General features: G+C 40.0%; 1 protein-coding gene across 1 annotated transcript in view; it reads left to right on the plus strand.

Annotated features, from left to right (window-relative positions):
- USH2A (usherin) overlaps nt 1–27465 on the plus strand; it is a 534204-nt gene that overhangs the window by 59972 nt on the left and 446767 nt on the right. Inside the window, exons 10-12 of the mRNA XM_018556052.1 lie at nt 3021–3216; nt 6796–6926; nt 13505–13700. Of these exons, the coding sequence (XP_018411554.1) occupies nt 3021–3216; nt 6796–6926; nt 13505–13700 (523 nt within the window). The remainder of the gene's footprint in view (nt 1–3020; nt 3217–6795; nt 6927–13504; nt 13701–27465) is intronic.

Consider the following 27465-nt stretch of genomic DNA (forward strand, 5'->3'; position numbering starts at 1 on the left):
GAATGCCTCTTCCCCTCCACCAGTGCCGGTGTACTACCCATACTGTGCTCTGTATTTTGACTTTTGATCGCAAATAATGAGCACTCATTGGTCAGTGCGGTCATCTAACCACTCTTGCACCACGCTCATGAGGTGTTATTATGGTCATGTGACTGCTGTAATACATGTTGCACTTTTTTTTTTAGTTATAAATGTGACTTCTATTTTATGGACAGCACAGTGGCCTTGAAGCTTGGCCTGGGGGTCCAAGGTTCAAGTCCCAATCAGGACACTAGCTGCAAGGAGTTGCAAGGTTTTCCCTGTGCTTTCATGGATTTCTGTGGGTGCTCTACTGTTCCCCCACCCTTCGAAGGTTAATTGGCTTCTGTCTAAATAAGACATGTGTGCATGTGAGATAGGGACCTTAGGAATTGCAGGCTCCTTGAGGGCAGAGACTGATGTGAGTGTGCAGTATGTAAAGCACTGCATAAAATTGTCAGCGCTATATGAATACCTGTATTAAGTAAATGTTATGTGATCCCACTAATATGATTCCCTGCTCCAGTAGCTTTTATTTTACAGATGCTTTGGCTAGTTGGCTAGGAGAGGAGCCCTTCGGAACCCCTAATATTTAACCAAACAATTCAGACCATAGGTATTGACTAGGTAAGAGAACCAAAGGATCCCTTGCCAATTTAATTTGGAGTGGAATTTTTTTTAAATAAATGAATAATTTTTTTTTTAAATACCCAAAACTGTAATTAACGGAAAAAGCTCTTATAAATATACTGGCTTTTTCTGTCAAGGTAATTTTTTACTTCTCTTTGAGACACTAATAAAATCACTTTGAAGACTCAAATTTTACTCTTTGATAAACACAATTCCAATTGCTTTGAGTTTAAGTGATATACTTTATTGATTAACTTAGGTTGTTAAAGATGTAGGCTTTGGGATGACTTAGATCTCTTCTTCAGGTGTTATGCAATTCTGAAAAAGGTTTTCAAACCCACATTTTTTTGTACATAGAATTACTAGAAGGTGCAATGAAATATAACTATTTAAAAATACAACAATTTTTATTGACATACTTGATTAGTAATGACTATTGTAAAAGGTTAAACTGGGTACACACAGTTAGACTCTCCTTGTGTTTTCTAATTAGTAAATTAAGTTAGTTTTCTAATACCTAATGGGGTCAAATCGACAATCAATTTTGGCCATAGTGACAAAAAAAATTGAAGGAGCAGGATGGAATATTTTTCTCAAACAAAATTCTAACAGTGAATGTGGTTTTTGTTCGGGAAACTTCCTTAATTTTCAGAAGTGAATGGTAAAAGCAAATGAAATTTCGAATGACATTCATCAAGTTTCTGTTGGCTTTATCACATGTTCTCACTGGACTTTTCATTCAAAACTCTTCTAGTGTATACCCAGTTTAGGGCTCTAGAGATAAGAGCTTAGGAGTGGTATTGGGGTAATTGACTCAGAGACAAGAAATTCAGGCACAATCTTTACCTTAAACGGGGGTTCTTTTGAAATGTGAATATACCAGAGAAGCAATGAGATACAGTAGAAGCAATAATGAAATACATCTATTTTCTTGACACTCTTGAATAGTAATGGTTATTGTAAATAGCAATCAAAGGATGAAATACCCCAAAAGGTTAGACTCCAGTAAAGTCAAATTTCATCCGGGTATGGGAATTTTTTTTAAAATTATTATTATTGTTTTGTAACGTTTTTATTAATTATTTCTGTTTTTGTATTCTTTATTTCTGTTTTGTATTCTTTTTTTTTTTTTACAATAGAACGTGATAAATATGTCTACAGTTTTGTATGTCTACATGTTCTGTATGGTCAGGACATTGGACTGTATGCTCCTTTAAAGCTACAGAATTGAATAAAATGAACAATATGCATTGTAGGAGTTACAGGAGTTACAGGAGACAATATCACGAGGATTAATTTATCAATTGCAAATTATTACTAGTATTAACGACACCTACAGTATGTTTAATGCTGCTACTAATGAACATACTACAGATGATGTTATACCGCATTTTACTATTACTTGTTATTTATTATTTTTGTTTTTAATGATGAGATATGTGGTAATATACGCACTGCTGTAGATTATCAGGATCATTAATTCTTGCTGTTAACGCTATTATTTATGTATTATGTAATATTATGGTAATTTTTTTTTTATAATTTTGCAAAACATATTTTAATGATTACATTTATGTAACAGAAAAAATGTATTATTATTAATATTATTATTATTGCTTAAAACTTTTAACAAAAATTATCATTACATAACATAAATGAATTCATTTTATTAGCAATATTGCATCAAACAATAAACTTAGCTGTGAGGGAGTTAAAATGTATAAAAGCTTTAATTTAATCTCTTGTAAATTACAACATTATGCTCTCTATATTTCCAAGAACCACTATCCGCTCTGACATTGTTTTTTCCCCCCATACTTTGTGTATTTTCATGCAAATTCTAGCTTCTGTGCCTCAAGGGATTGGCCTGGAGGGGAATTCAGCCAGGATTTGATTTATAGTACAATTGCAGCAGTTAGTCCATTTTAACTTTTCTAGTTAGCCATGCTAACAGCTCTAACTTAAAAATTAAACCATTTAAGTGGAACAATATTTATTGTGCCATTACGGGGAAACCTCTTGGTAGAACAGGGCCTCGATCCGGGTCAAACTTCAAAGAAAAGCGATGCCAACAGAGGAAGAAGGGTCATATAAATATGTATGAGTGTGCATACTGTGACCCGCGCAAGTCATTGCAGAGCACCTGGGAGGGTGTAAATCCCTATTTTTCTAAAGAATAAAGAGCCGTGGGCAATTTTCTTCAGTGACTGATTTTTTTTCCCTAAGAATGCAAACTGGTTAATCCATATTTTCCCAAAATTATCACATGAAAGAAAGACGATAGACTAAAAATGGAACACAAATAAGTTACCAAAATTAATATCTTTTCCTTTTTCTCTCCCTTTTCTTTAATTCTCCAATTTTGTCTCCAGTGTGATCGCTGCCTGCCTTTATACAACGACAAACCGTTTCGTCAAGGTGACCATGTGAATGCATTCAACTGCAGGCCATGCCAATGTTACAACCATTCATCCAGTTGTCATTATGATGCTACTGTTGACCTTTACCCCCATGACCACGAGTCCGGGGGAGGGGGAGTGTGTGATAACTGCTTGCACAACACTACAGGTAACAGGTTCAGGTGTAAAGCCTTAAAGTAGCTAAATTAATTACATCTGATTTGCGAAAGCACTATGTGTCATAAACAATTTCCATTTTTTTATTATATAATGCTTGTTTTTTTAATCCTTTGTTGCATTGCTGATGATATCCTACAGCCTCTTTGCAGCCACTTCTTGTCTACATGCACATAAACAGCACACCAGTAGAAGTTGTCAGAAAAAGAGCAACAGTAAAGAGAATTTACCTTTACGGCAACTTCACACCTATGCATTATGGTAAAACGTACATGTAAATCACAGTAGTACTTCTGATAACATAGTAGTGCGGTGCCAATCGTATCGGAAGGTAATCCAGTGCGCCTTAATATATCTGCATTAATGTTCTGCAAAGGGGTCCTAAACCATAAGTTGTAGTAGCATTAATAATAACCATCAGAATACTTTTATATGAATAGATAATTGTTAAAAGAGAACTATGGGGTAAGTGTTTTTCCCCATAGTTCTCTTTAGGGTCACGGGAGGACCTTTTACTAACCTCCACCCATGACCCAAAGCTCAGTATATCGCAGGCTATTGCCCGTGATATACAGAGAGCGCTGCAGCCGGGACTGATCCCGGCAATACTGTCTTTACCCATCCAGCTGCGTGAGTGACAGCGATGGAGGAACGGAGTGGGGAGGGGGAAATCCAGTCAGCGGTCACAGTCAGCTGTGACTGACAGTGACCGCTCTCTGCAGGGAGATGATCGGAAAGTTAGCGAGCGACGGTATGTGTTCGCTCACTTCCCAATCAATAGAGCCGACCTGTGACAGCTTCTTTGTCACAGGTCGGCTCTAACTATGAGGATGAGTGGAAATCACTCACCTCATAGCTCTCCTTTAAAGCTCTATTCCCCTAATGAAAACTTCTTTAAACTATGGCTTTTTGTTGCAGAACTACAATCCTTAGCTGCCTCTTTATGTTTTGGCGGAGTGCCTAGAGTTGCAGCAAAAGTTTTCAGGGGATATATATATATAAAAAGCTCTATCTGTCCCCAAAAAAGGGTATAAAATTCATTTCAGTACATCGCTGCATGACGTAATAAATGTCAGTTAAAGTACCGCAGCGCTGAATACTGAAAAATGGCCTGGATGGGAAGGGGGTTTAACACCGCGGATGTCAACTGGTTAAACCATATTGGTTTAGTCTTTGATCTTTTATTTTTGCTCCCTAAAGGTATACACTTTGAGTATCGGCTGATGGTGGAAGGTGAGTGGGTGGCCGGGCCGCCGCAGTGCTGGAGGAGGCCTGGCCCTAGCAGCGCCGGGCCCCAGCATTGCCGATCCAGCGGCATCTGAGCAGGCTGGGGCACATCGGCGCCACTGCTCTTCTGATCTCGGACAGGCCAGCAGTGACATTATGTCACTGCCGGCCTGTCTGAGATCAGAAGAGCAGCGGCAGAGGTGGACAGGTGAGCAGGTAAGAGGAGCTGGGAGGGAGGGGGGAGAGAGATGCAGGGTCACTGAGCCCTGCGTCCAGCGGGTCACTGAGCCCAGAGTCAAATTCATATACTGTTCTGCATTGCTGTATAAATGTATTGCTGGGATTTGTAGTCCCCCTACAACTGGTGCCATTGTGCATTAGAGTGTAAGCTCCTCTGTGCAGAGACTGATGTGACTGGCTCAGTGTTCTCTGTACAGCACTGCAATATAGGTCAGAGCTATATAAATGTATAATATTAATAGTATGTGACTGTAGGGGGACATTAGAGTGTAGGTTCCTCTGTACAGAGACTGATGTAACTTGCTCAGTGTTCTCTGTACAGCATTGTGGTATATGTCAGAGCTATATAAATGTATAATAATAACAGTGTGACTGGCTCAGTGTGGTGGCAGTGTGGGGGGGTCGGTGGTGCAGGGGGGGCCCCCGGCCTAAAGCCGTGTAAGGGGCCCCAAAACTTCTGATGGCTGCCCTGCATACACTGCTAAGACAGAAAAAGATATCCTCCTTACTGCATACTGCAAGGGGGATCTGTGGCTAGCGATACTGATGACTTCCCATGTAGGTCTGACATCAGCTCTTCTAGACTAGAGACTTCACAGTTTAATTTGCCTCATCAGCCTTTTTAATGGGGCCATCCTTCAACCCCCAGGCCCCAGAGCAGCTGTCTAGACTGCTATGCCTGTATTCATACCACTGGGGATAGCACTGTCACATAGTGGGCTGGTAGATGGTCCTCAGCCATGTGTAAGCATTGACTAGAGCTTACCATGAGTTTATTACGTTCAGATCTGGCAGATGAATGGAGCAGTGAAAGAAAAGTAATAATACTCACCAGTAGAGCAGCTGATGAGCCCAATCTTTGCTCTCTTACAGAGCTACACCAGCTTAAAAATCTTCAGCAGTCAACCCTTCTGGGTGAGTCAGATGCCTGCTTTACCTGCTATGTGCTGTGGTTCTACATGCCAGCCTTTGTTTCACTAATGTTTTCCTGAATATCTGTAGTGATGAAGGGGCCGGAAGAAGAAACCACAGAATGCAGCGGGCAATGCAGGCATCTAATGAATCCTGAAGTGTTGGATGCTAAAGATTCTTTGGCCGCTGTAGCACTGCAATAGAGTAAAGATCAGAGTTAACAGCAGGAAGGGTAAGTATTATTACTCTGAAATTGAAGGTACTCCTTACTCATAGCCCCTCATCTTGCAAATGCAAATATCTTCAAAAAGACAATAAAAAATCATGTACTGTACACGCAACAACACAAATATGTAAAACACCTTGATCTGGGTTCCCACGCTTCCGAGAGTTCAGGTGACATCACTGCCTACAAGGAGAGCTAGGTGCTTGAATTCTTATGGGAATGCTCTGTTGCACTGGGTCAGAGTGAATTCCTGTGAGATTTCAAGTTTTGAATAGCTTTTTTTAAGCCATTTGTGTTGGGGGGAGGCAGGGGGGGGGGCTGGTTGTGAGTAAAGCAGACCTTCAATTTCAATGGAAAGCCCTCTTACGAGTTGCTAACAATGTAGCTTACATAGGTGTGTTGGATACTTTTCATGTGACATTGCTGGGCCAATCAGCCAGCCCAGTATGTCACAAGCCCTGAAGTACTGGGTATTTTCTTTACTCCTCATGGATGAACAGAGTGTTGGGGGAGCAAAGGAAAGGAGAGTATGTGCTGCTTAGATTAAAGCAAACTTGTTGTTTGTCCTACAAGGACAAAGCACAGGTTTGCTTTAAGCTCACCTTACTTTCAAAGCTGACACAAGCCGCTTTTTGATTTTTCCATTTAAGGGAAAAGACAGCACAAACCTTTTTCAACTGAAAAGTTTGGGATTTTGAGACTGGCCTTACGCTGCATGTCTTTCCAGAGACACAACTTTGGGTTATAGAGCAGATGGAAGTTAAATGAGGTAAAACACCGTTTGAAACAGGTTCATAGTTTCATATGCTGTGGATCACTACATTGGCAGGTAGAGCTGAAAGGTGCATTAAAACGGACATTGTGAAAATCAGAATTCTCCCCCCAGGAGCAGAGACTTTAAATTTGAGTCTCGCAGATCATTTTAATAAATTTGAAGATTGAGCTTGTGACCCTTGTCTCTTGCAGGAAGAAACTGCGAAGTCTGCAAGGATGACTTTTTCCGGCAATTTGATGCCGACCCAGCTGCCACTGACGTTTGCCAGCCTTGCGACTGTAACAGGAAAGGCACTGTTAACAAAAGTCATGACTGTGAAAAGGTAATGATGGCAAATGATTGGGAGGAATTTGACCTTGGAATTTCTGTCTTTTCAAAAAATCCATCATGCATTTATCTGTACAGTAATGTGTGGACACTCATGAAAATATTCTTGGAATATTAAACTGATGCTGTCCCTATGTGAAGCAATTTGAACAAGAGACAGACTGTTAAATATGAAGCTCTGTACTTACCTTTCCTGTGGGCAGTTTTTCCTCTCTTGAAGATCTTAGGGCACTTCCAGGTATGTGTAGTGTGTTACCGCTGCCCCATATGTCTTATTTTACAGATTGTCTCATGTTCAAATTGTTTACATAGTGACAGGATCACTATAAGCATCATATTCACAGTAGCTACCCTTCATTGGTTAGAGATTTTTTAATTCTAGTCAACAGTCATTTTAACAAAATTAATTTTGGAGCAAAATTACCAAAATTGCCAAAATTCCACAAAAAGTGGAAGCTCTAAAGTTGGCTTACATTACTGATTATTCAAATGTGTTTGTTATGTGTGTGTTGTCACTTTAATTTTTTTACATCTTTTTTTATCTCTGTTAAAAAAAAACGTGAAATAATGAGTTTAACAAGAATACTTTTTTGGCACAAGAACAGGTCCAGGATGGATGAAAGGAGCTTCCATAACCCTCAGGGGCATTACACCCTTAATACCTACCTTTATTTCCCCTCTGAAATGCATTTTGCCAACATGGCTATAGTTACTGGAATCTGCTGTTGTTTACCAAAACTTTGAGACAATGAAAATTCTCAATTTTACTTATCCCAACTTGACAATTAATGAGTTCACATTTAAGAGTATTTGCCTAAGGCATTCACCCATTGCAAGACATTTAAAGAAAGTGGGAGGCAAGACACTGAGATCTGTAAGTAGCCATTAGCGGCTCAATAATCACTTGCAAGGTAGGGGTGATGGTCAGGTGTCCACAAACATTTGGCCATATTGTGCATATTTCCTATTTAAAAACTTCCTGAAGTGTGGAAACTATGCCAAAAAATGTAAGCAGATGGCAAAAAAGTAGTCACTAGCTGCAGCTGATCTTTTCTCCGTTACTTTCTATCCCTTGTGCACTGTGTCTCTGTGTTGAGGTAGATATGTGTTGGTGGAAAACGAACTTGACTTTTTTATGACAGAGCTGCTCCTGATTACTGGTGGAGTAATATTTAAGAAGCAGCAGGAAAGGTGGTGGAACTACACAAAATGAATGAAAAAGAACCAGAGAGATCCTTGCACTGCAGGTCCTCATGTACAGTTTCCTCTTCAGCATGGAGAACAGTGAGCAGCACAGTACTCAAAATCTTTTGTCACTAGCATTTAGAAGCAGCAGTGCCTCTCGAGCAGCAAAAATAGGACTAATAAATCAAGAACTAGCCTAAATTCGCACAGTGAAAGCCGCTGTTGCAACCCCCCTTCGGCTGCCAGCCCTTGATCAGCTTATCAAAGGAGCTGGTCGGAAAATCCAACAGCCAATAAGCTGCAGGAGCTGATGAACAGCGGGAGATTCCTGGATCAATGCTCATAAGCTTTGATGGAGGAATGTGTAATATTTTCTTCATTCAGCCTGCGGGTTGGACAAAGAAAACATTACATTGTATGGCCAGATTTAGCCAGATGTAGACACAGGCAGTACACTGCTGTTTAACTGTAGGAATGAGCAAACTTGGCTGGGTTTGTTTCAAGTTGGGTTTGGTGATTCCAGCAGAAAGGTTACGCCCCTGATTGCCACAATCAGCACATCACCATATTCCCCTAGAAGCTTACTGTAGTTTTGTCAGTGATGTCACTGAGTTTTTTCTTTTCTGCTCCTTCCCTTTTTAATGGGGATACCTGGCTTACATGCATCAAAAATAAACTTGCCACTGTAATTTATTTGTTATATCCTAGTGATATCCTTTGTTATCTTATTGAAAGGCAAGTACTTAAGAGATAACAAAGCATACTAATAAGAGCTCTTGGAAGTCTTTGCCTAGACACTTCTCTGAGGCTTCACAAGTCATTTATGTATTTTGCTAAAGTTCTAAGGAGACATAGAGTAATGCAGAGAGAACCCCTATTATTTGTGCAGCTGTGGGTGTGGGATCGGTAAGGCTATCCTTTGGCTTTCCTTTATACTCTTATGATAAATAAAAAATTGAACTGCCCTCTCAGCTATGTTTGTTGCTGTCTACCAGACTTACTACTGGTGATCCAGGTACTGCTTTTTTGGGCCCACTGTATGTTAGAGAGCAGCCTCGCAAATAAAATATTAACAGATCGCAATACAGAAGGCTGGCTCTGTATTCAGAAGGCAGGCTCTTTGAGACTTGTGACAGTGCATTGATGAAGTACATCCTATGGGCATCCTATGCGCATCTTCAATAAGTACGTTTACAAACTTCTAGATCAATATGGTCATTCGGAGTGGGATACCACAATGCGCCTCAATGTCGCAACGCACAGCAATGTTGCCATGCAGAGATGTAAGCGTGCCTTAATCAGACTCTTAGGCAGAGGAATTGCAGCAAAAACAGATAGCCACTACAGTGAAAAAAATTTACACGTGACACAGGAGTGAAAATAGTAGAAGAATGTGGGTTTTATCAGAAAATATTTTATGGTGTTTGAGAATGGAATATATCATGGTATGTGCGAGAACTTGTGTATTATAAATAAAGGTCCAAACATTTCAAAAAAATCTAGATTTTAAAATAAATGAACAAATAAAATAACTTGTTACTGTGGACAACTACTACAGATTCTGTCTGCTCCAGTTGTGATAAATTTCCCTCATGGCATTTCTTCCATGAAGGTCCTTGCTCAGGTTCTTCCTGGTATAGGGTGCCAAAGCTCTGTCCCTGTTTCCCAGTTGTGCTCCTGTGTTGTCACCTTGTCACATGGGCTTCTGATCGTGACTACAAGCTGCCATTGTGGCGCACTTTGCACAGGCATAATCTGCTGTTATCACCTTCAGGAAACCCGTCATTAAAAAATATCAGCACTGAGTAGTAACAAAGAATGAAAAAATATGAAAGCACACATTTAGTGATATTAAGAAAATTGAAATGTGTTTATGATACACAGTGATGTATTGTATCAATGATTTTCTGGGTAAATAAAAAAGTAGGAATAAATGGGATTGGCCCAGCTATGCTCAGCATGTTCGGCCGACCCGAAGTGCAGGGCTAAGCCGAACCAGATTACTGCTGTTCAGTCTATTCTTATAGATGCCGAACAGCAGTTCGGCTGTTCTGCTCGGTCCCTCTGTGGTACCGAGCAAAACAGAAAAATAGTTTAAAAAGTAGAAAAAAAGAAAAAGAAAACGATTGTGCGGAGCTAGCAATGGCAGCTGCTCCGCCCAACGGTTTTCTATTGGCCGGCGGTTCTGCTGCCGTCAAAAAAACGGAAAAAAAAACTCGCCCAATAGCAAACTATCTATTGTACCCATCCTCTGCTGTCAATCAGTAGTGGGGACCTGATGGAGAATTGCAGCAGAGGGCAGGTGCAATGCTAGTTTGCTATTGCAAATTGAAATAGCCAATTGGAATCTAGCAATGCATTCCTATGGCCAAAATTTGTTTTTTTTTTTTTTCACGGCTCCGTGTCAGAATAAAAAAAAACAAACCAGAAAAAGCAATGTTTCTCTCCTTGGCGGCCGGGAGCGGGAGACTCCCAGAGTGCCCGGGAGAGTTTGCTGTCTGGAGATCAGTGTCCCTGGTTAGCTGGTAAACAGGGATGCTGCGCCCAGCTGTCAGAAGCAGGCTGTCGGCTGGCCAATGGCCGGCCGCTCTGCCAGCTTCGACTTCTAGCGCGGCTCAGCCGAGCCGAGGAATATGCCTTCGGCTTGGCTGAGCCGCTTGGCCAAGTTCGGGAGCTGTATGGGCTATAGTGAATAGCCCTTACAGCAGCCCTTCGGTTTTCCAGGAATCTAAAAAAAATAACCCTTGCAGCATTGCAAGGGTTAAGGACTCATTTTGGTCTATGGACTCAAATAAAAAATATATACTCACCTGATCTTCAGTGCTGCCTGGCTGCTAGACTGGTCCCCACAGCCTCTTCTCTCCCGAGTTCCTGCTGATATCATCACGTCTAATGCAGTCTATTCACCTGCAATAGAATGAGTATGCCAAGAGACATATCACAGCCAGAGTGGGACGGGAGAGAGGTGAGCATTCACCGCCACAGGACTGAGGATCAGGTGAGCATATCTTCTGTATTCTGGCCTCTAGACCAAAAAGTGCATAGCCCCACTGCAAGGGTTCATTTTATACATTCCCAAGTTCCTCTTTAAAGTAATTTCAGAAGTAATTTTCTGTTTTAAATCTGCAGCTTTCATTAAAATAATATCTGGTGATCCTGCCTTAAAGGTCCTGACACTTCGTCTTATGGGTGACAACTGTCTCCCAATTGTCACTGTGTCACATGCACCCCGTGCAGAGACTACACATGTTCAGGCATACACAATGTAAGCATGGTCCACCATTGTCACTTTCAGGAAGCCAGTCCAAAGCAATGATATGCAGCTGATGCTGGAGTGGATGCATGTAGACAGGAAGTGACTGAAAGAGGTTGTAGCATAGAACAAAAAAAAGTGAAAACAGTATTTGGTGAAAGAAAAAAAATCACAGTAATTGTTCATGGTATGCAGTGCTTTAACAAACTTACAGGGTTATTCACAAAAGGGTGAAGAGTTTGGAGAAGGCAGGAGAAGTGAACAATCTAGGACAACATAGTTGAACTGGGAAGTGAGCTGAATTGGAGAATTTTTCCAGTTCAGCTATGATGTCCTAGATTGTTCACTTCTCCTGCCTTCTCCAGACTCTTCACCCTTTTGTAAATAGCCCTGTAAATGTTGTCCAGTTAGGGTTTAAACATACTTTAATAATTCAGAGCTACAACATAGTAATTACATTTTAATTACTATTTTATCAAGCAAAAATTTAAAAACTAGATCAGATAAGAAATTATATAATATCTGCGCAAACGAACTGAGAGCAGCATTGAGTGAAGCCAAAAACACAGTGGCAATGGAGGGCAAAGACAATGATTAAGGCACATTAAGAGAGAGATTAATAAGTCGGGACTGAAAGAGCTGAAATGAATTAGATGTTACAGAGAGAAGCCATTGAGTGGAATTTTCAAGAGCTGACCCGAGAAAGATGGAAATGTGAAAGGTAGAAGGATTCTACTCATGAAAATTAATCAGCGTGTTTAAAAGTGATGGTTTTTTATAATGTTATGTGGTAAAATGGGGAATTACACACTTTTCTGGCATAATGTACAATTGATGTCCAGAGAACATTTAAAAAAACTAAGTTGGCGTATACACTGCAGTTTAAAGGGGTTTTTCCAGGAAAAATTAAAGGACCACTCAAGACTAATAAAATGCTGTATAATAAAAATACGGATTTGATGAACAATTAACATTTTACCTTCTTTCCTTGTATTAAGAAAACAGCTAAGATGCAAATTAGTGGTTTTGTAGTGGATGTAAATACTCACAATGTTTATATCTGTTCCTACCGCCTCTTCATCACCATGCAAATGTATGCACAGCTCATGCAGGATCAGAGTGGGGAATGCTCACAGAACAACATAGGAGCTACGTTTTCTTTTCTTCTGATTAAAAGAGCTGAAGAGGAGATACCATTATATAGCCTGACTGTGTGTGATCTGGGAACACCGTAAGCAATATTTTAGCATAGGAGATGGAGCTATATTAAATGAATAATATATTCCTCTGGGGCCAGCTCTGCATCTAGAACCGCTGGAATATAGTACAGATAGTGCCTAATATTGTACACTAGGTGGGGAGCTGGAAGTAGTTACCTATATTGATCTAAAGCTGAACTTTGATATATCTCAAACTCTCAACTTGTCTTCATGTTCCATAACTCCTGCATACCTCCCAAATTTTTAAGATGTGAAAGAGAGACACCATTCATCGTAATATATTTAGGCAATGGACACACCCCTGCCAGGCTCCCAGTTATGCAGACCATTAAGAATGTATATGCCAAACATCTTTGGCAGTTAATTTTATGTTTTCATATCTTATATCTGTACATCAGACAAAAAGAGGGACAACTGAGGAGGAAAGAAGGACAGTGATATTTTCTTCCAAATAAAGGGCCAGTCATTTGGATTCATTAGGGATTCATCATGTATAATGGAACTAGTACATCATTTGTGCCCACATGGAGGTGAACTAGCTTCCTGGTGGCGCAGGATGATTTATGACCCATGGTGATACTTTGCTTTTGCTCCCTTAGACTCCCTATTGGCAGGCTCTCTGTCTCCACCACACATAACAGAGGAAGTGGTGGGTTTAACCGGATCTAAAAGGGCTTAATGCCCTTTAAAAGACTGATGAGCGCTAACGAACTTGTATATACATCCCTCGGTTTTGGGCTGAATCTCTGCTGTAAATTAGCAGTTTTAGGTAATGGGGTATGAAGAACAGTTTTTTACATGGTCCCCTCATAATTAGAATCAGTAATAAGACTGTTGCTTTTTTTTCTATTGGTGATGAAATGCAAAAGTCTGACATATTAATAATAATTTGTATATATGTTTGGTTTTGTTCAGGCTGGAGGCCAGTGCATCTGCAAAGTGAATATCTGGGGTAGACAATGTGACCAGTGCAAAGATGGTTTCTATAACCTGCAGGAATCGAATGCAGATGGCTGTCAACCCTGCCGCTGCAACACAACTGGAACGCTCAATGGAAGTAATACCTGCCACCATACTACGGGACAATGCAGATGCAAACCAAATATTATTGGTAAGTCCATTTACAAGGTTAAAATGCGATTAACTCCCAGCAATCAAACATAATTCCTTTCTGAATATCCTAACTCCAGTAAACATAACATGCTTGGAAACCCGACAACAAAAAATTTATATATTACAGTTTACCAGTGCTTAGCTGTGATGGCTGCATTTGTTTTCTTGTTACTGGCAGGATAACAAGGTGAAAATAAAGGGATAAAAACAAATGCAGTCAACACATCTAAAGATCGTATGCTGCAATATAGCACGTTTTTGTTCCTGGGTTTAGATACAATTTAAATCTAATTGTCGTGGCTTGCTTGTCTTTGTATATCAGCATTATTTTTCACAGTCCAATAAAGTTACAGTGCTCCATTTTAAAATGTTGTCCATATTTGTATGTACTTCAGCCAACAAGTAAAATGTATCAGCAAATTGCTGAAGCTAATCTGAAGTCAGATCAATAAAATCATATTTATATTTCTGATGCCCAGTTATGTTTTAATCTTATCATGTATTCTGATTTACTGTTGACAGTCCATACAGGGCAGCAGGGGAGTGTCTGTGGCTGCTGTGTGCAGAAGCCACTGTTAGAGTATTGAAGCCACTGGCACACCTCCAACATCTCCTCCTATGTAGTGGGTTTTGCTGAATGGGTGAAGCATGTTTCCCTAAATCCCTCCCCCAGATCAGCATCTGTAGTACCACTCTATAGCTAATGCTTTTGAATAAAAAGCCTCTACAGCAGCACAATTTTACCTTTTCTCTGCTCCCCTATTGCTCTTTTCAGCCATGAGGGCATATGTAAGGAAGCCCTTTGTATGATCCAAGACACTCTACTTGGAGCTTACACATGGTTGAGCACTGTCTCTCTGTCCCAATGGAACAACACTGCACTAATCATCAAGCAGATACACTATAGAAATTGAGTCACATGATCTCTCATACCCAAAAGTGCCAGATATTTTCTTTGCTTCTAGGAGGATGTATGGAGCACCAGGAAGTATGTGCTGCTGGAAAGATGCCATTAAAGGAGAACTATTGGGAGAGTAAAATGTACTCTTTCCAATAGTGTGAGCCAGTGTGGGACACTACAGCTCACACAGACTGGCTCTTGAGACCTGAGTGATCACAAACCGCTGAGCGCTCAGCTCACTGCTCCTTCCTGCAGAGAGCAGTGAGCTGACAGGGATCCCCCTCCCCTCTCTCTGTTCCTCCAGCACTCCTTGGAGGGACAGACAGGGGAGGGGGTGGGAACAGCTGGCTCTGGCTCTAGAATTTTCAAAAACCTAGATTCAGATTTTCATTGAGGAAACAGAGAATTAGCTAGCAGGCAACGAATGCCTGGGTGAACAGTAAAACCACTCCTGTGGAGTATAGGTTGAACCCGCTGGACTTGTGTCTTTATTCAACCTGACTAACTATGTAACTATGAAGCCTTTATCACACTGTTAGTTTTAATGTAACTCCTTTATAAATGATTGGTGCAAACCCCTAAAGTGTTACGCCTATGAAAAAAATTGAACAAAAAACATATTCAGTACATTTCTAACGAAATGTTCATTTTCATTTCCATGTTCTGTTTATTAAAAAAAACTGCAACTACAGATAAAATACCGGTTAGTCTGCCAGAAATCTAGTGAGCTCCTAACTTCCTGTTTTGATCGATAACACAGTGCCATTGCTAATCTGAAATCACAAGCAGCATTGCCATCCTTGTCTGCTGGACCACAGAACTCCACCTCTCTCTGTCTCCACACTTGTGCATACATGGATTTCTTTACCAGCAAAACAGTGCTGCTGCCTTGACTTCTGAGAGCCTGCTCACAGGCTGTGTGTTGGGAAAAGGCTCTTGGGAGATGTAGTTGTATGCCTATGTCAATAGGAAAAGACTTCCCAGAAGCTGTTTGTGCAAACATTTTAGAAGTTCTCTCTCTCTACAGGAACAAGGTAAAAGAAAAGAATATTGCTGGGACATGCTCTAGAAGGGAAGAGGGGGTTAAATTTGGGCAATGCCTGGACATACCATTTAAAAGGTACCTGTCAGGGCAGAAATATGGGATCTGTCCTCACCTACCTTTCTCCAGAGGTGTAAGTTCTGAGGCTCCTATCCTTATCTTGGCTTCACTACTATGCAGATTAGGGGTCCCAGCTTCACTTGCTGAATGCTTATTCTTGCCCATTGACCAAGAGGCATGGAGCTTGCACTTTAAAATTTAAAAAAATCAGCTTCTGAAATTTTTCTGCTCTCAGGTTCCATACAAACAAAGCCCACAAATACAGCATAGTTTTCATGATATCACTATATCCTCGATGTTGTCAAAATAGTTTAATCTGCTCACTGTATGTACGTCCCTTTAGGTAAATTAGTACTTTTCAAAACTGTTTTAGCTGAAACAAGTTCTAAGCAAATAATATAAAAAAAATGAACTGTTCCTATGAAATGCAAAATATGTCAACATAATTCCACTGATCACGAACATTGGTCGGGTTACTTATCAAGGGCTATATAATTTTAATTTTGTAATTCAATGCCAAGCTGATTATAATAAACTGCGGGCTCCTGCGTTATTTATCATGTTCCTTTACAAGACATTCTTTTTTGTTTGTGGCTCCCACAGGTATTTTTCAAAAATTAGATTTGATTATAGCAATTTATTACTTTCAGAATATTTGAGGGGTGCTACAGCTACATAAGGACAAAATTTATCAAGTGCCTGAAATACACTGTGCATATAATACATTTTGAAATGTTGATGTATGGGAATATTATGATAAAGTGAGCCAAGGATTGCGGGCATACCTGTCTGAATATCTTTGTAGAAAGCTAAAGCCATAACCAATTTTAAACACTTTTACATTACGGAAGTTTTGTTTTTTTCTCGTGTTGCTGGTGTGAAGAGTTTTACACGGTGAAGCTATAGCTTATTTTAAAAGCATAGCTTTGTGATAATACACAACACATACAAATCGTTTTGTGTACACGCTACATTTGCAGATATATAAACTGGTAGAAAGGCAAAGTGGAGGTGCTGTCTGTAACAACCAATAAGGACATTGCTTTTATTTTCATACGGCATGAAAAAATGTAAGCTGAAATCTGATTTTTCATTTCATGGACAACTCCTTCACATTACCTTTCCATAAATGTCAGAGATGTGCACATTGTATAGTTTTATTTGAAAATTGAAATCATATCTTATTCACAGCGAAACTCCAGGCCAACAGGTAAAATACACATGTGGACTTTTTTATTTGCCAAGTGATTAACGCATTTTAAACACAGGTCAGCAGATTCCTATTTACCTCAATAGTACAATGGGGGTGACCGTTCTGAGTTCCGTATTTGACTACTTTCCTTTGCATTTCTCTGAATGCACCAAGTCTCATTGGAGATTAGTCTGCATTGCAGGCAAAGCAGGTCAACTTTACTAACGCATGCATTTAAGCTTCCCAGCGTTCAAATGTAATCGCCTGTGTTTGACGGCAACTTCTGTGTACACAAGCTCTAAGTCCATCCAGTCACTTTGGCAATTGATATACTTCTGCCAGAATGCATGACTAAAAAGGTGACCCCCAGTTTGTTAAGTAATACAGCAATGTAGCCTCCCTGGCCACAGCCTCCTGAAAGGGCAGCAACACATTAATATGTTATCTCTCTCCTGCAGTCAGCGTGTTTCCTGTGAGCACATGCACATGCAGCAGGACCAGATTGGCACTTAGCTTAGCCACAGCTCTTACACTCCTATTCTGCTGTGCAGCGAATCACAAAAGATGCTATCTAGAAAGATTCTTATTATATGTGTATGTTAAAATACATTTAATTAACTTTAAATTAAAATTTTTCTTAACCCTTGCATTTTGGGGATAAGTGCTTGTTTTCACCTAGGTGTGATCCTTGGAGCCAGCTGGCTGTTAGACCAGTCCTTCCAATCTATCACCTCCTCTGCTTCAGCTGTCTAAGGTTTCTAAGTCATCGCGTCCAATACACTGTGGGGGGAATTTATCAAAACTGGAGCAGACAAAATCTGAAGCAGATTTGCACTGCAGCCAATCAGCTTCTCTATCTCATTTTCAAATCTTACCTGAGCAAACTGAAGGGAGACACTGATTGGTTGCCATGGGCAACTGCTCCAGATTTTGTCTGCTCCAGTTTTGATAAATTCCCCTCTGCGTATTTGACATAAGGACGCTGAGGGACATACCATCGCTGCATCTTTAAAAACTCTCACCCTCTGCTGCTGAATATGACCCATGAAATTAGTTGTTTTACTATATCTGCACTACATGGCTTACATTCTGTTCATCTAGCTCAGTTACAAATATAGTTACTGCCCAAGGTCAGTCTACAGAAACCCACTGCAGCTTAACCTGGTGACCCCCTGGCTTATACAGAAAATAGATCAAGGCATAATCTAGTCATCGCTACATAAGAGATATTTAATAAAGTATTATACATACTGTGGCAGTGTAAGCCAATGCCACGGTGGAGGATGGCGACCTTGGCACCCAGGACTCTCAGCCAAAGGGGCTGAGAGGGTCCAGAAAGTAAAGCATGTTATAAGGAAGAACCTGGCTTTTCAGGTTATTCCAGGTTTTCCTATTTGCAGCTGGGATCTGGAGCTCTGGAGATTTCGTAGAGCTCTGGGTGGGATGAGATCTCCAGTCCTGGGGCCAGGTGTTGCCAATGACCAGCCTGGGCTAATCAGGTGGCTGAGAGCAGCCTTATCAGGAAGCCAGCCCAGTGCTCAGGGGAGTGTTGGAGTTGTGTGTGTGCAGGGAGCACACGGACACAGACCACCTCGGGTGCGTGCTGGACGCACACGGAACAGCCAGGGGTGGCTGGGAGCGGTCAGGAAGGTCGGTGACCCTAGGACCTGCGGTACAGACTGCTGGGAGAGCAGAGCGAGTGCCCACGAGGGGAGAGGTCAGGAAGGTCGGTGACCCTAGGACCTGCGGTACAGACTGCTAAGAGAGCAGAGTGAGGGCTCACGAGGGGTGAGCAGCGTGAGTGTCTTGAAGCTGAGGAAAGCTACAGAGCCATAACAAGGACTGTCTTATGTTGCTGCTGCAAGCTATTTTGTGTTTGCCCTTTAATAAACTGCGTTTTACTTGACTTACCTGGACTACAGTGGAGTGTCCTTGTAACAAGGACACTTGACTTACCTGGACTACAGTGTCCTTGTAACAACTCCTGTCTCCTCAGCATGTATATCTCACTGGTGGTGGATGCATGAGGTAGCTAAGCTCCTCTATGCTTATTCTGACAAACTTTGCTCTGAACGTGTTTCAGGTGAACAGTTCCCTTCCCCAGCCTAAAAACAGTGCTGACCAGTCAACCTGACAAAGGCTTACAAAAATCATTAACTGGCAGTATCAGATTGTAACATTCCCAGTCTCTCACTTATAAGGAGCACCACTTATACATAGCATATCAATAAAAATAATTCATACCTAACATACAAATCAATACAAATAATATTGCTACCAAATTATAGAGCACTAGTAGCTTCCTCACAGGCTCTTCAGATATCATAAGGATACTAATTGATTATTAAATTATGCAATATGTAAATTCATATATATAGAAGATAATTTTTCAGGAGTGATTGTACATTATACTATATAGATAGATAGATATAGAAGAGAGAGATAACTGACCCAGACCCCCATGCAGCTGCAATCAGCCTGCAATAGATTACTTTACAAGATCTGCTGCTGCAGGGAGGTGCTGGACAAAGCTACATTCCCAATGCAAACAGAATGTTGAAGCATTCTGTTTAATTTCATTTTTATAGCATGCTCATATTGATGCATATAACAAATTATCTTTGCAAGGTTTACCTGTTAATATGCATTGTATATAACATTGTTATACCATAACCTTGATTTTTGTAATTTTGGTTTAAATCTGCAACAGTTTTGCATGATATTCAAATTGGAAGTCATCACTACAATTGCAGATACTGTCCAAATGGAATACTTTTTAAAAGTGAGATGTGTGGGTGTGGACTAGTAGAATGATAAAGTGCGATCAGGTCCAACAAAAATTGCAATGTCCAAAAATAAAATTCAAGAGACTTTATAGCAAAGCTTAACTTGTAATAATTTTTATTAGGACAAGTCAATTTGATAAATTTCCAGTCCTAATGGTGAAAACGTCATCTATATACCTATGCCATTTCAGTATGCATAAGACTTCATTTGAATTCAATAAAGTACATCAAATGACTGTATGATTTTGTGCTACACAGTGTGAAACAGTATCACTTAATTTTGTTTGATACATTTCTTAAAGTCTACCTTCAGGTTTGACAGCCCTCCCATGGAGCACCCCAGCAACAGTAAAAAAACAACCCTCTATTCTTTCCTTTTTTACAAGTGTCTTCAGCCAGGTCCGTTAATGTCATGGGTCCTTTAGCCATCTTCTTCCTCCAGCTGTGAGCAATCCTCAATGCTGCAGAGCACAATGCTATGTCATGAAATAACACTGCTCTCGGTAGTATATTTCTGTAAATCTGGGGCAGAGCCTCAATGGCCTGATCTTACCGGAAGTGGATTTAATGACATTCAGCCCAAAAGAAGATCATCACTATATTGCCGAATAAGTAGATCTGCAGGACACAGTGCCAGAGATAAAGTGTGGATAAGGGATCGAGCTACGCTTTTGAACACCCAAGCTGGACTTGGCTTTTAAATCAACATCCTGAAATAGCGAGTAGTAGCTAGTCCCAATCAGCTGGACCTGTTCTGTAAAATTGCAGATATTTCACCACTCATCTTAGGGCTCCCTCAGCTCAAACATCAGGAACATATCTCAGCTAATTGAGGTATTCGTATCACTTATTTGAACTGAGGAAGCCACTTGGATGAAAGGTGAAACATCTTCAACTTTACATATACAGTACCATGCCCTGGAGAAATGAAAACCTTCCCAGACATACTTCCTCATATGTTTGTGTGAAGTTGTTATGAAAAATTGTCCTCTGCCAGAAAACATAAAAATGTTACATTTCCTCTTTAACATCTGGAAAAAAAATTAAACCTAGCTCATGGCGTTTTACTCACTGCGCAGGACATTGCCATTCATTTCAAAAACAAAATAGATACCATTCGAGATCAGATCGCCACTGTCCAATCAACTGCTCCTTTTATTATAGTACCTGATCCTCCATCACACTTGTTACTTTCCTCTTTTGACCCTGTCACCACAGAGGAGGTTACTAAGCTTCTCTCTGACACCCACCTCACCACTTGCCCCCTGGACCCTGTTCCCTCAAAACTACTACGTTCACCCTCTTGCTCTATCCTAGACTCTCTTACCCACATTTTCAATCTTTCCCTCTCTACTGGAATCTTTCCTACCCCACTCAAACATGCACTAGTCACCCCAATACCCCAAAAACCTTCACTGGACCCTACCAACCTCAATAATTTCAGACCTATCTCCTTACTCCCATTCAAATTGTATTGTAACTGTAATGTCTTCCTTATATTGTAAAGCGCTGCACAAACTGTTGGCGCTATATAAATACTATGTAATAATAATAATGGCGTTTTGGGTATGTATTGGTCATTTTCTGAAACCTGGAATTATTCATATGGCATCAGGAAAGAGCCACACAGCTGAAACCAAACAAAGCACACAGAACATTTCTTTAAATTCCCCCAGCAATCCAAATGTCTTAAAATTGTTGATTTCTATTGACTTTTATGATGTCTATAGGTATCCTTAGAGCGTAAGTCGAGCCAAAACTTTGTTTTATTGTTTTGGATGGAGTGGGGAAGGACTAGAACTGCTGGCAGATATTTACAGTTATCTGGGCTTTTATGGAGAGATTTTCCCTCATTTCCTGTCCTGCTGACAATGCTTTACCAGGCAGCAAGTAAAGAGACTTCTTTAACAGCAACACAGACAGAAATAAAAATGTGGTTTTTTTTAGCAGAGTAGGGCGAGGCTACAACCCCTATCAGATGTTCTTTTCTGTCTGGGAACCTGCTGCAAATTTTCCCTCACTTCCTGTCTGGTAAAACCATTAGCAACAGGACAGAAAACAAAGGAGAACCTCTCTAATACAGCCCTAGATAACAGTAAAAACAAAACAGATACTCTTGTCCTTCCCCATTCTCTCTAAAAAAAATTAGGGCTGGTAAGGATTAAAAATTTCCTGTTCGATTAATCAAATTTTTTTTAAATCGATTAATCGATTTAAAATTAATCGAGGGATTCATCGTTAATTTCCGCAGCCCTAAAAAAAATGGCTTAACAAATGCTTTAATTCTTTGAGTAGATCCCCACTGTACAGAAGTAAGCTGTGTCTTAATTGGACGGGTGTTCTTCTTTAATACTGCACCCTGTACACGCTTTTGTGCCCCGTAGGCTTGCGTCACTCTAAAGAATAGATTACTTGTCACATCTATGTATGGCATATTCAAATAAGCCTTGCACCAATTTTCAAAGCGGAGGCAATATAAATCCACGTAGACCAATTTTAATAGACCAAACATGAGTCATAATTCTTGTTAACAATACAGTTATTTTTAACATTTCCTACCATTGTGGTCTTCTCCTCTTTCTTTTTTTTTTATTTTCCCTATTGAAATTAAATGATATGCCTTAGGTGGGTCATTCATCATTGCTAAAGGAACCTGCCTTTTCTAAAGGGGTTCCTGAATTGTTATCCCTATACATAATGTATTTCCATCTGGTTTAATAGATGCATTTAGTCTTGTATTCTTAAATGCATGGGCTGTGTTCACAGATGTTAGGTCAGTAATGTTTTATTATGAGTCAGAGAGTATTTTTCACTGGGCGCCACAAGTGATATTGGGCTGTTTGAACCATGCAATTACCTTACATAGAAAGGCTGGTGGTTTTAAGAAGAAGTGTACATTGTCTTGTATCTATATGTAAACCAAATGACTAAAATCTTCTCAAATCATGTTGAGGTCATTTTAAAAGTAATTTTCAATGTTTTTAAATCTGCATGTTTCTTTCAAATAATACTGCATAGCTCTGCTGTGAAGGCCCTCCTTCAGGTACTTCCTGTTAAAGAGGGCCAACATTCTGTCCCTTTGCCCCATTTGAGCTCCTAGGTTGCCACCATACACTCTCCCAGTGGATACTGCAAGCAGCTGTGCAAATGTACATTAAACAAGGCATGTTTCATTGTTGTCACCATCAGGAAAACCAGCCATTGCTGGAGTGCATGTAGACAGCAAGTGGCCACATGGGACCAGAAGCACTACAATGCTAGAATGAAAGTGCCCATTCAGTGTCCAGTCCAACCAAAATGCTGTGTGTGTTGTGCACACATTTTCTATCATTGACAAGTGTTACAATGCATAGCACTTGGCTGCACCTTCAAAATGAATGAATTCAAAATAAATGGGTTGTGACACACCTCAAAGCATGAAAAAATAGCTGCTGTTTGCACAGGGTACTGTGCATTCACAATAAATGGGACCACTTCAGCGCACCAATGCACGTAATGTTTTAACACAACAGACTGGTGTGAACAGTCCCTCACACTTAGGGCCCATTCACCCAACAATACAGTGCACTGCAACTTACAATTTTGCATCTCCTTACTTGTAGCATTTTTTTCTTGTTGCAGCATATGGGCATTTTGGAACTCCATTAGGTTGGCATTCACAATGAACGGCACTGCAGTGCACCAACCCACAAAGAACAGTAACACATGCCTTTTGAAGGTGTCTTTGGATGGCATTGACAATTACTGGCACCTCAGCTCACCCACACATGTGAAATGGGTTAACGAGTGCATTACTGCAAAGCTTTGGTGAACATGGGCACCTATATGTTGTGGTAATGGTCGGTTAAATGTGTCTCAACACAATGCAAAGCAAATAATTTTATCACCGCACCATTTTGAATAGCCAACACACATAAACAGTAGTGGGCAACACTTCCGCACTGCAATGCACTATAACACATATGTCATGTGTCATGGTAGGCTGCACTGTAAAAAGTGTTGTTTTTTTTTTTCGTGTTGCTGTGTGTTGACAGCCTATTGAAAATTAATTATTGAAATTCTGCCTTAAAGCATGCAATGCACATGTGGTTACTGACTACAGTGGACCCCATGGACCACAATTGTATCCAACCTGCTAGAATTATGAGTTTGACTCCCTGGATTTTAACTATTTCCCATCGTTCTTCCTTGCAGTGTATTGATTGCTGCAGTAAGTATACACACATTCTTAGTTGTTGGATCGGTGCTCCGTGAATTGCAAAGATTCTCCAGCATGCTGTGACCTTTAGGTTCCCTCACCAGCAGTGACAACTTTTTTTCTGCTTAGTAAGTTGTGAAAGGGGAATTTCTATCTGAATTGCAGCACTTACAATGATTTACATTTCTTGCCCACTCCGGCTCTGTGATGTCACTGGCTAATCTTACATAAAATTGATTACGAAGATCAACATTTCAGCTTTAAAATATCTCTTTGGTGTAACGTGGATTGGAACCAGATTACATCGGCATATTTGCCACTTTCTTGACAATAAAATAGTGTCATTTATATTGTCCCTCGTTAAGCTTTTCAGCGTGTGTTTTTACAAAAATCAATCTGATAATGTTAAGCACTTAAAGTTAAGGCCTAATAAAAAAAAATTGCAAAGGGGTCTTAAAATTTTGCCGACACCAAAAGAAAATTTCAGAAAGAAGTAGAAAAAAAGCCAAGCTTTCTGAAAGTTCTCTGTTCACACATTTTTTCAGATACTTAAAGGAGAATTCTAAGTATATATCAAGACTTCATATGTAGATCTGATTACTAATGCCTAAACTTATTTTTAAACTGTGCTTTATGTAACTGACATCTGCTCCTTCAGTTCTTACCTTCTTGGAGGTGATTTGCTGGTCTTGATTTGAGAGCATGAGAGTTTTTTCTAAGGCTACACCTGGATTTAGCTGATCAAATAGGTAAGAGCCTTTAATTAGATACGTGTTGATCTGGGGTTGCTTCAGTTGGTCTTGGTTCAGCAATGTTATGTCCCCAAAAAATTAGGTCAACTGCCTACCTGAATATACTTAATGACCCTGATGGCACCGGCATATTCCAAGATGACAATGCCAGGACTCATCGGGCTCAGATTGTGAAAGAGTGGCTTAGGGAGCATGAGACATAATTGTCACGCATGGACTGACCACCACAGAGTCCAGACCTTAACCTCATTGAGAATCTTTGGTATGTCCTGGAGAAGACTTTACACAGTGGTCTGACTCTCCCATCATCTCTACAAGATCTTGGTAAAAAATTAATATAACTCTGGACAGAAATAATTGTTGTGACTCTGCATAAGCTTAGCAAAATGATGCCACGGTGAATGCATGCCGGTAATGAAAGCTAAAGGCGGTCCAACAAAATATTATAGTGTGACTTTTTTTTGGTCAGGCAGTGTAGATTTCACTGCAACATTTTTAATTTCAGTTTCACTTATTAGGTTACTTAGGCAAGATTTACTTAAAACATATAAATAAGAATATGTTTTTTTGTGAGGGGTGAGGCTGCATTTAGGGTAATTTAGATTATTTAATTTCACTTTCTTATATTTTCCCTTTTATGTTTTTTGATCATTATGTGGGTACTCCCATTTTAATTTTTTTTCCACTGTGAAAAAAATAAAATAAAACGATGGGGCTAATGAGGAGCTGATATTTGGCACAAGAATAGGTCCAAGAGTGTTGAAAGAAGCTTCCATAACCTTCAGGATCCATTAAAAGCCAACTGTAACTTAAAATTGTCAAAAAACACACTAATTTCACCTTTAATAATCATTACAATTTTTTTTATAAAATATAACAAACATTACTTTTTATTACTTTTATTATTAGATCATATAATACAACCACAATAAAACAAATCATATATTTATAAGTATATAATAAAGTATACTCAAAAAAACAGCATCACTGAGATACTGATCAAAACAAGCATTTCATGTTATTCTGTTTCTCCAGGACTGGCCTAAATCATATACTTAATAAATGGCTTACATTTGTAGAGCAGTTTACAATATGAAAGATACCATAACCATGTAGTTAATCCCTGTGAATGTCAGGACATCCAGATCCAGACCTTAGCACAAAATGTGGAACTTTCCACAGAGCCTGAAGTCATCGGACCCAAGCATGTTCCACCTTGACTCATCTTAACATAAAAAAATATATATATATATATATATATCCAAATATGATCACTCAAAATATATCCAGGACAGGGGACAGAGTAAGATTCCAGCTCTAGGTCTGCCCTCGCCAAACACCACGAATACTGGTGTTTGAAATGCCTGAAATTAGCATTTCATGACAATATAGAGAAACTTGAGATTAAAATTAGAACTGCATTTACAATATGTTTAAATCACTACCCTTCAATCAAAAAACATTTCTTTTTGACACTCAGCCAAATCCTCCTCTGCAACATTTTTTCTGGCCAATTCTGTGTTGAATGACAGCCAGCATCATTCAACATCCTCTTATAAGCCTAGACCAGGGGTTGCCAAACTCTGGCCCTCCATATGTGGTGGAACTACAAATCCCATGAGGCATTGCAAGATTCTCACAGCCACAGACATGACTCCCAGAGAGAGATGCATCATGGGATTTGTAGTTTTACCACAGCTGGAGGACCGGAGTTTGGCTACCCCTGGCCTAGACTGTCATGGACGCACCCGTTGGATGTGCGTCATCATGCCAGCCTGGGCTCACAGTACTGCAGCACTGGACTGTAATCACACCTCATTATGTGATTTCTCTTTAGTACCTCAATAAGGATTATCCACTGCCACTGCTGGAGAAGAAGAGGAAGAACAAGCAATGTCACTGTACTTGCCAAAAGAGAGGTAGAATGAAGGCACATACTTAGGTAATATTTAAAACTTAGACAGTGGGGGTTCAGGGAAGGGAAGGGGCGACTGACGGGGCTACGGTTGTAGGTGTGCTTTAAGTAACACTAAAGTCAGGAGTTAAATCTTAAAAATACATTTAATTACCCTATTAACGAAAATGTATCATATTTGTGTGTCACTCAGCTGTAGATCCTCAAATCATCTCTGAATTGGTGCTGACACTCTCCTTCCTTCTGGAGGGTGACTACTTTTGTTCCCCATGGTCCCTGTGTGTGTAAAGTAGTCACTGCTCCAAGCTGGCTCCCGTGATGGACTACATGCTCAATACAAATTAGTAAATTAAATGTGATATTGTAGTCCATCATGCTTTACAACACACACAGGGACCATGGGGAACAAATAAGCTACATTTGTGTCAATAGTTAAGGTATGTGAATGCATTTTTAAGATTAAACTCCTGAGTTTAGTGCCACTTTAACTATTTGTTAGCAGTCATCTCAGTAGCAGCATATTAATTTCAATGTGTCACACAAGGCAATGGCCACTATATCATTAAATCACCAAGTAGCACCAACCAGATTTATACCCATAATGAATTAAAAGACCTCAAGCACCATCTGCCACCATGGTAGAGAGTCTCATAGATCCCAATGCAGTGATGTCACCCTTGCCTAAGCACTGCAGGCAGAAGAAGGGGGTAAGGTAAGTATAGACTTTCTTCTTTACAGTGGATCGTGCATTGTACTGCTAATTCCGCTTTAAGAATGCTCTACTGTACTGCTGAAAAATAAAGTCAGTCTCTCTCTCTCTCTCTCTCTCTCTCTCTCTCTCTCTCTATCTCTCTATCTATATCTATATATATATAGATATAGATAGAGAGAGAGAGAGAGAGAGAGAGAGAGAGAGA

Source organism: Nanorana parkeri, unplaced genomic scaffold (genome assembly GCF_000935625.1).
Source record: "Nanorana parkeri isolate BGI_ZX_2015 unplaced genomic scaffold, ASM93562v1 scaffold1, whole genome shotgun sequence".
Taxonomy (NCBI): domain Eukaryota; kingdom Metazoa; phylum Chordata; class Amphibia; order Anura; family Dicroglossidae; genus Nanorana; species Nanorana parkeri.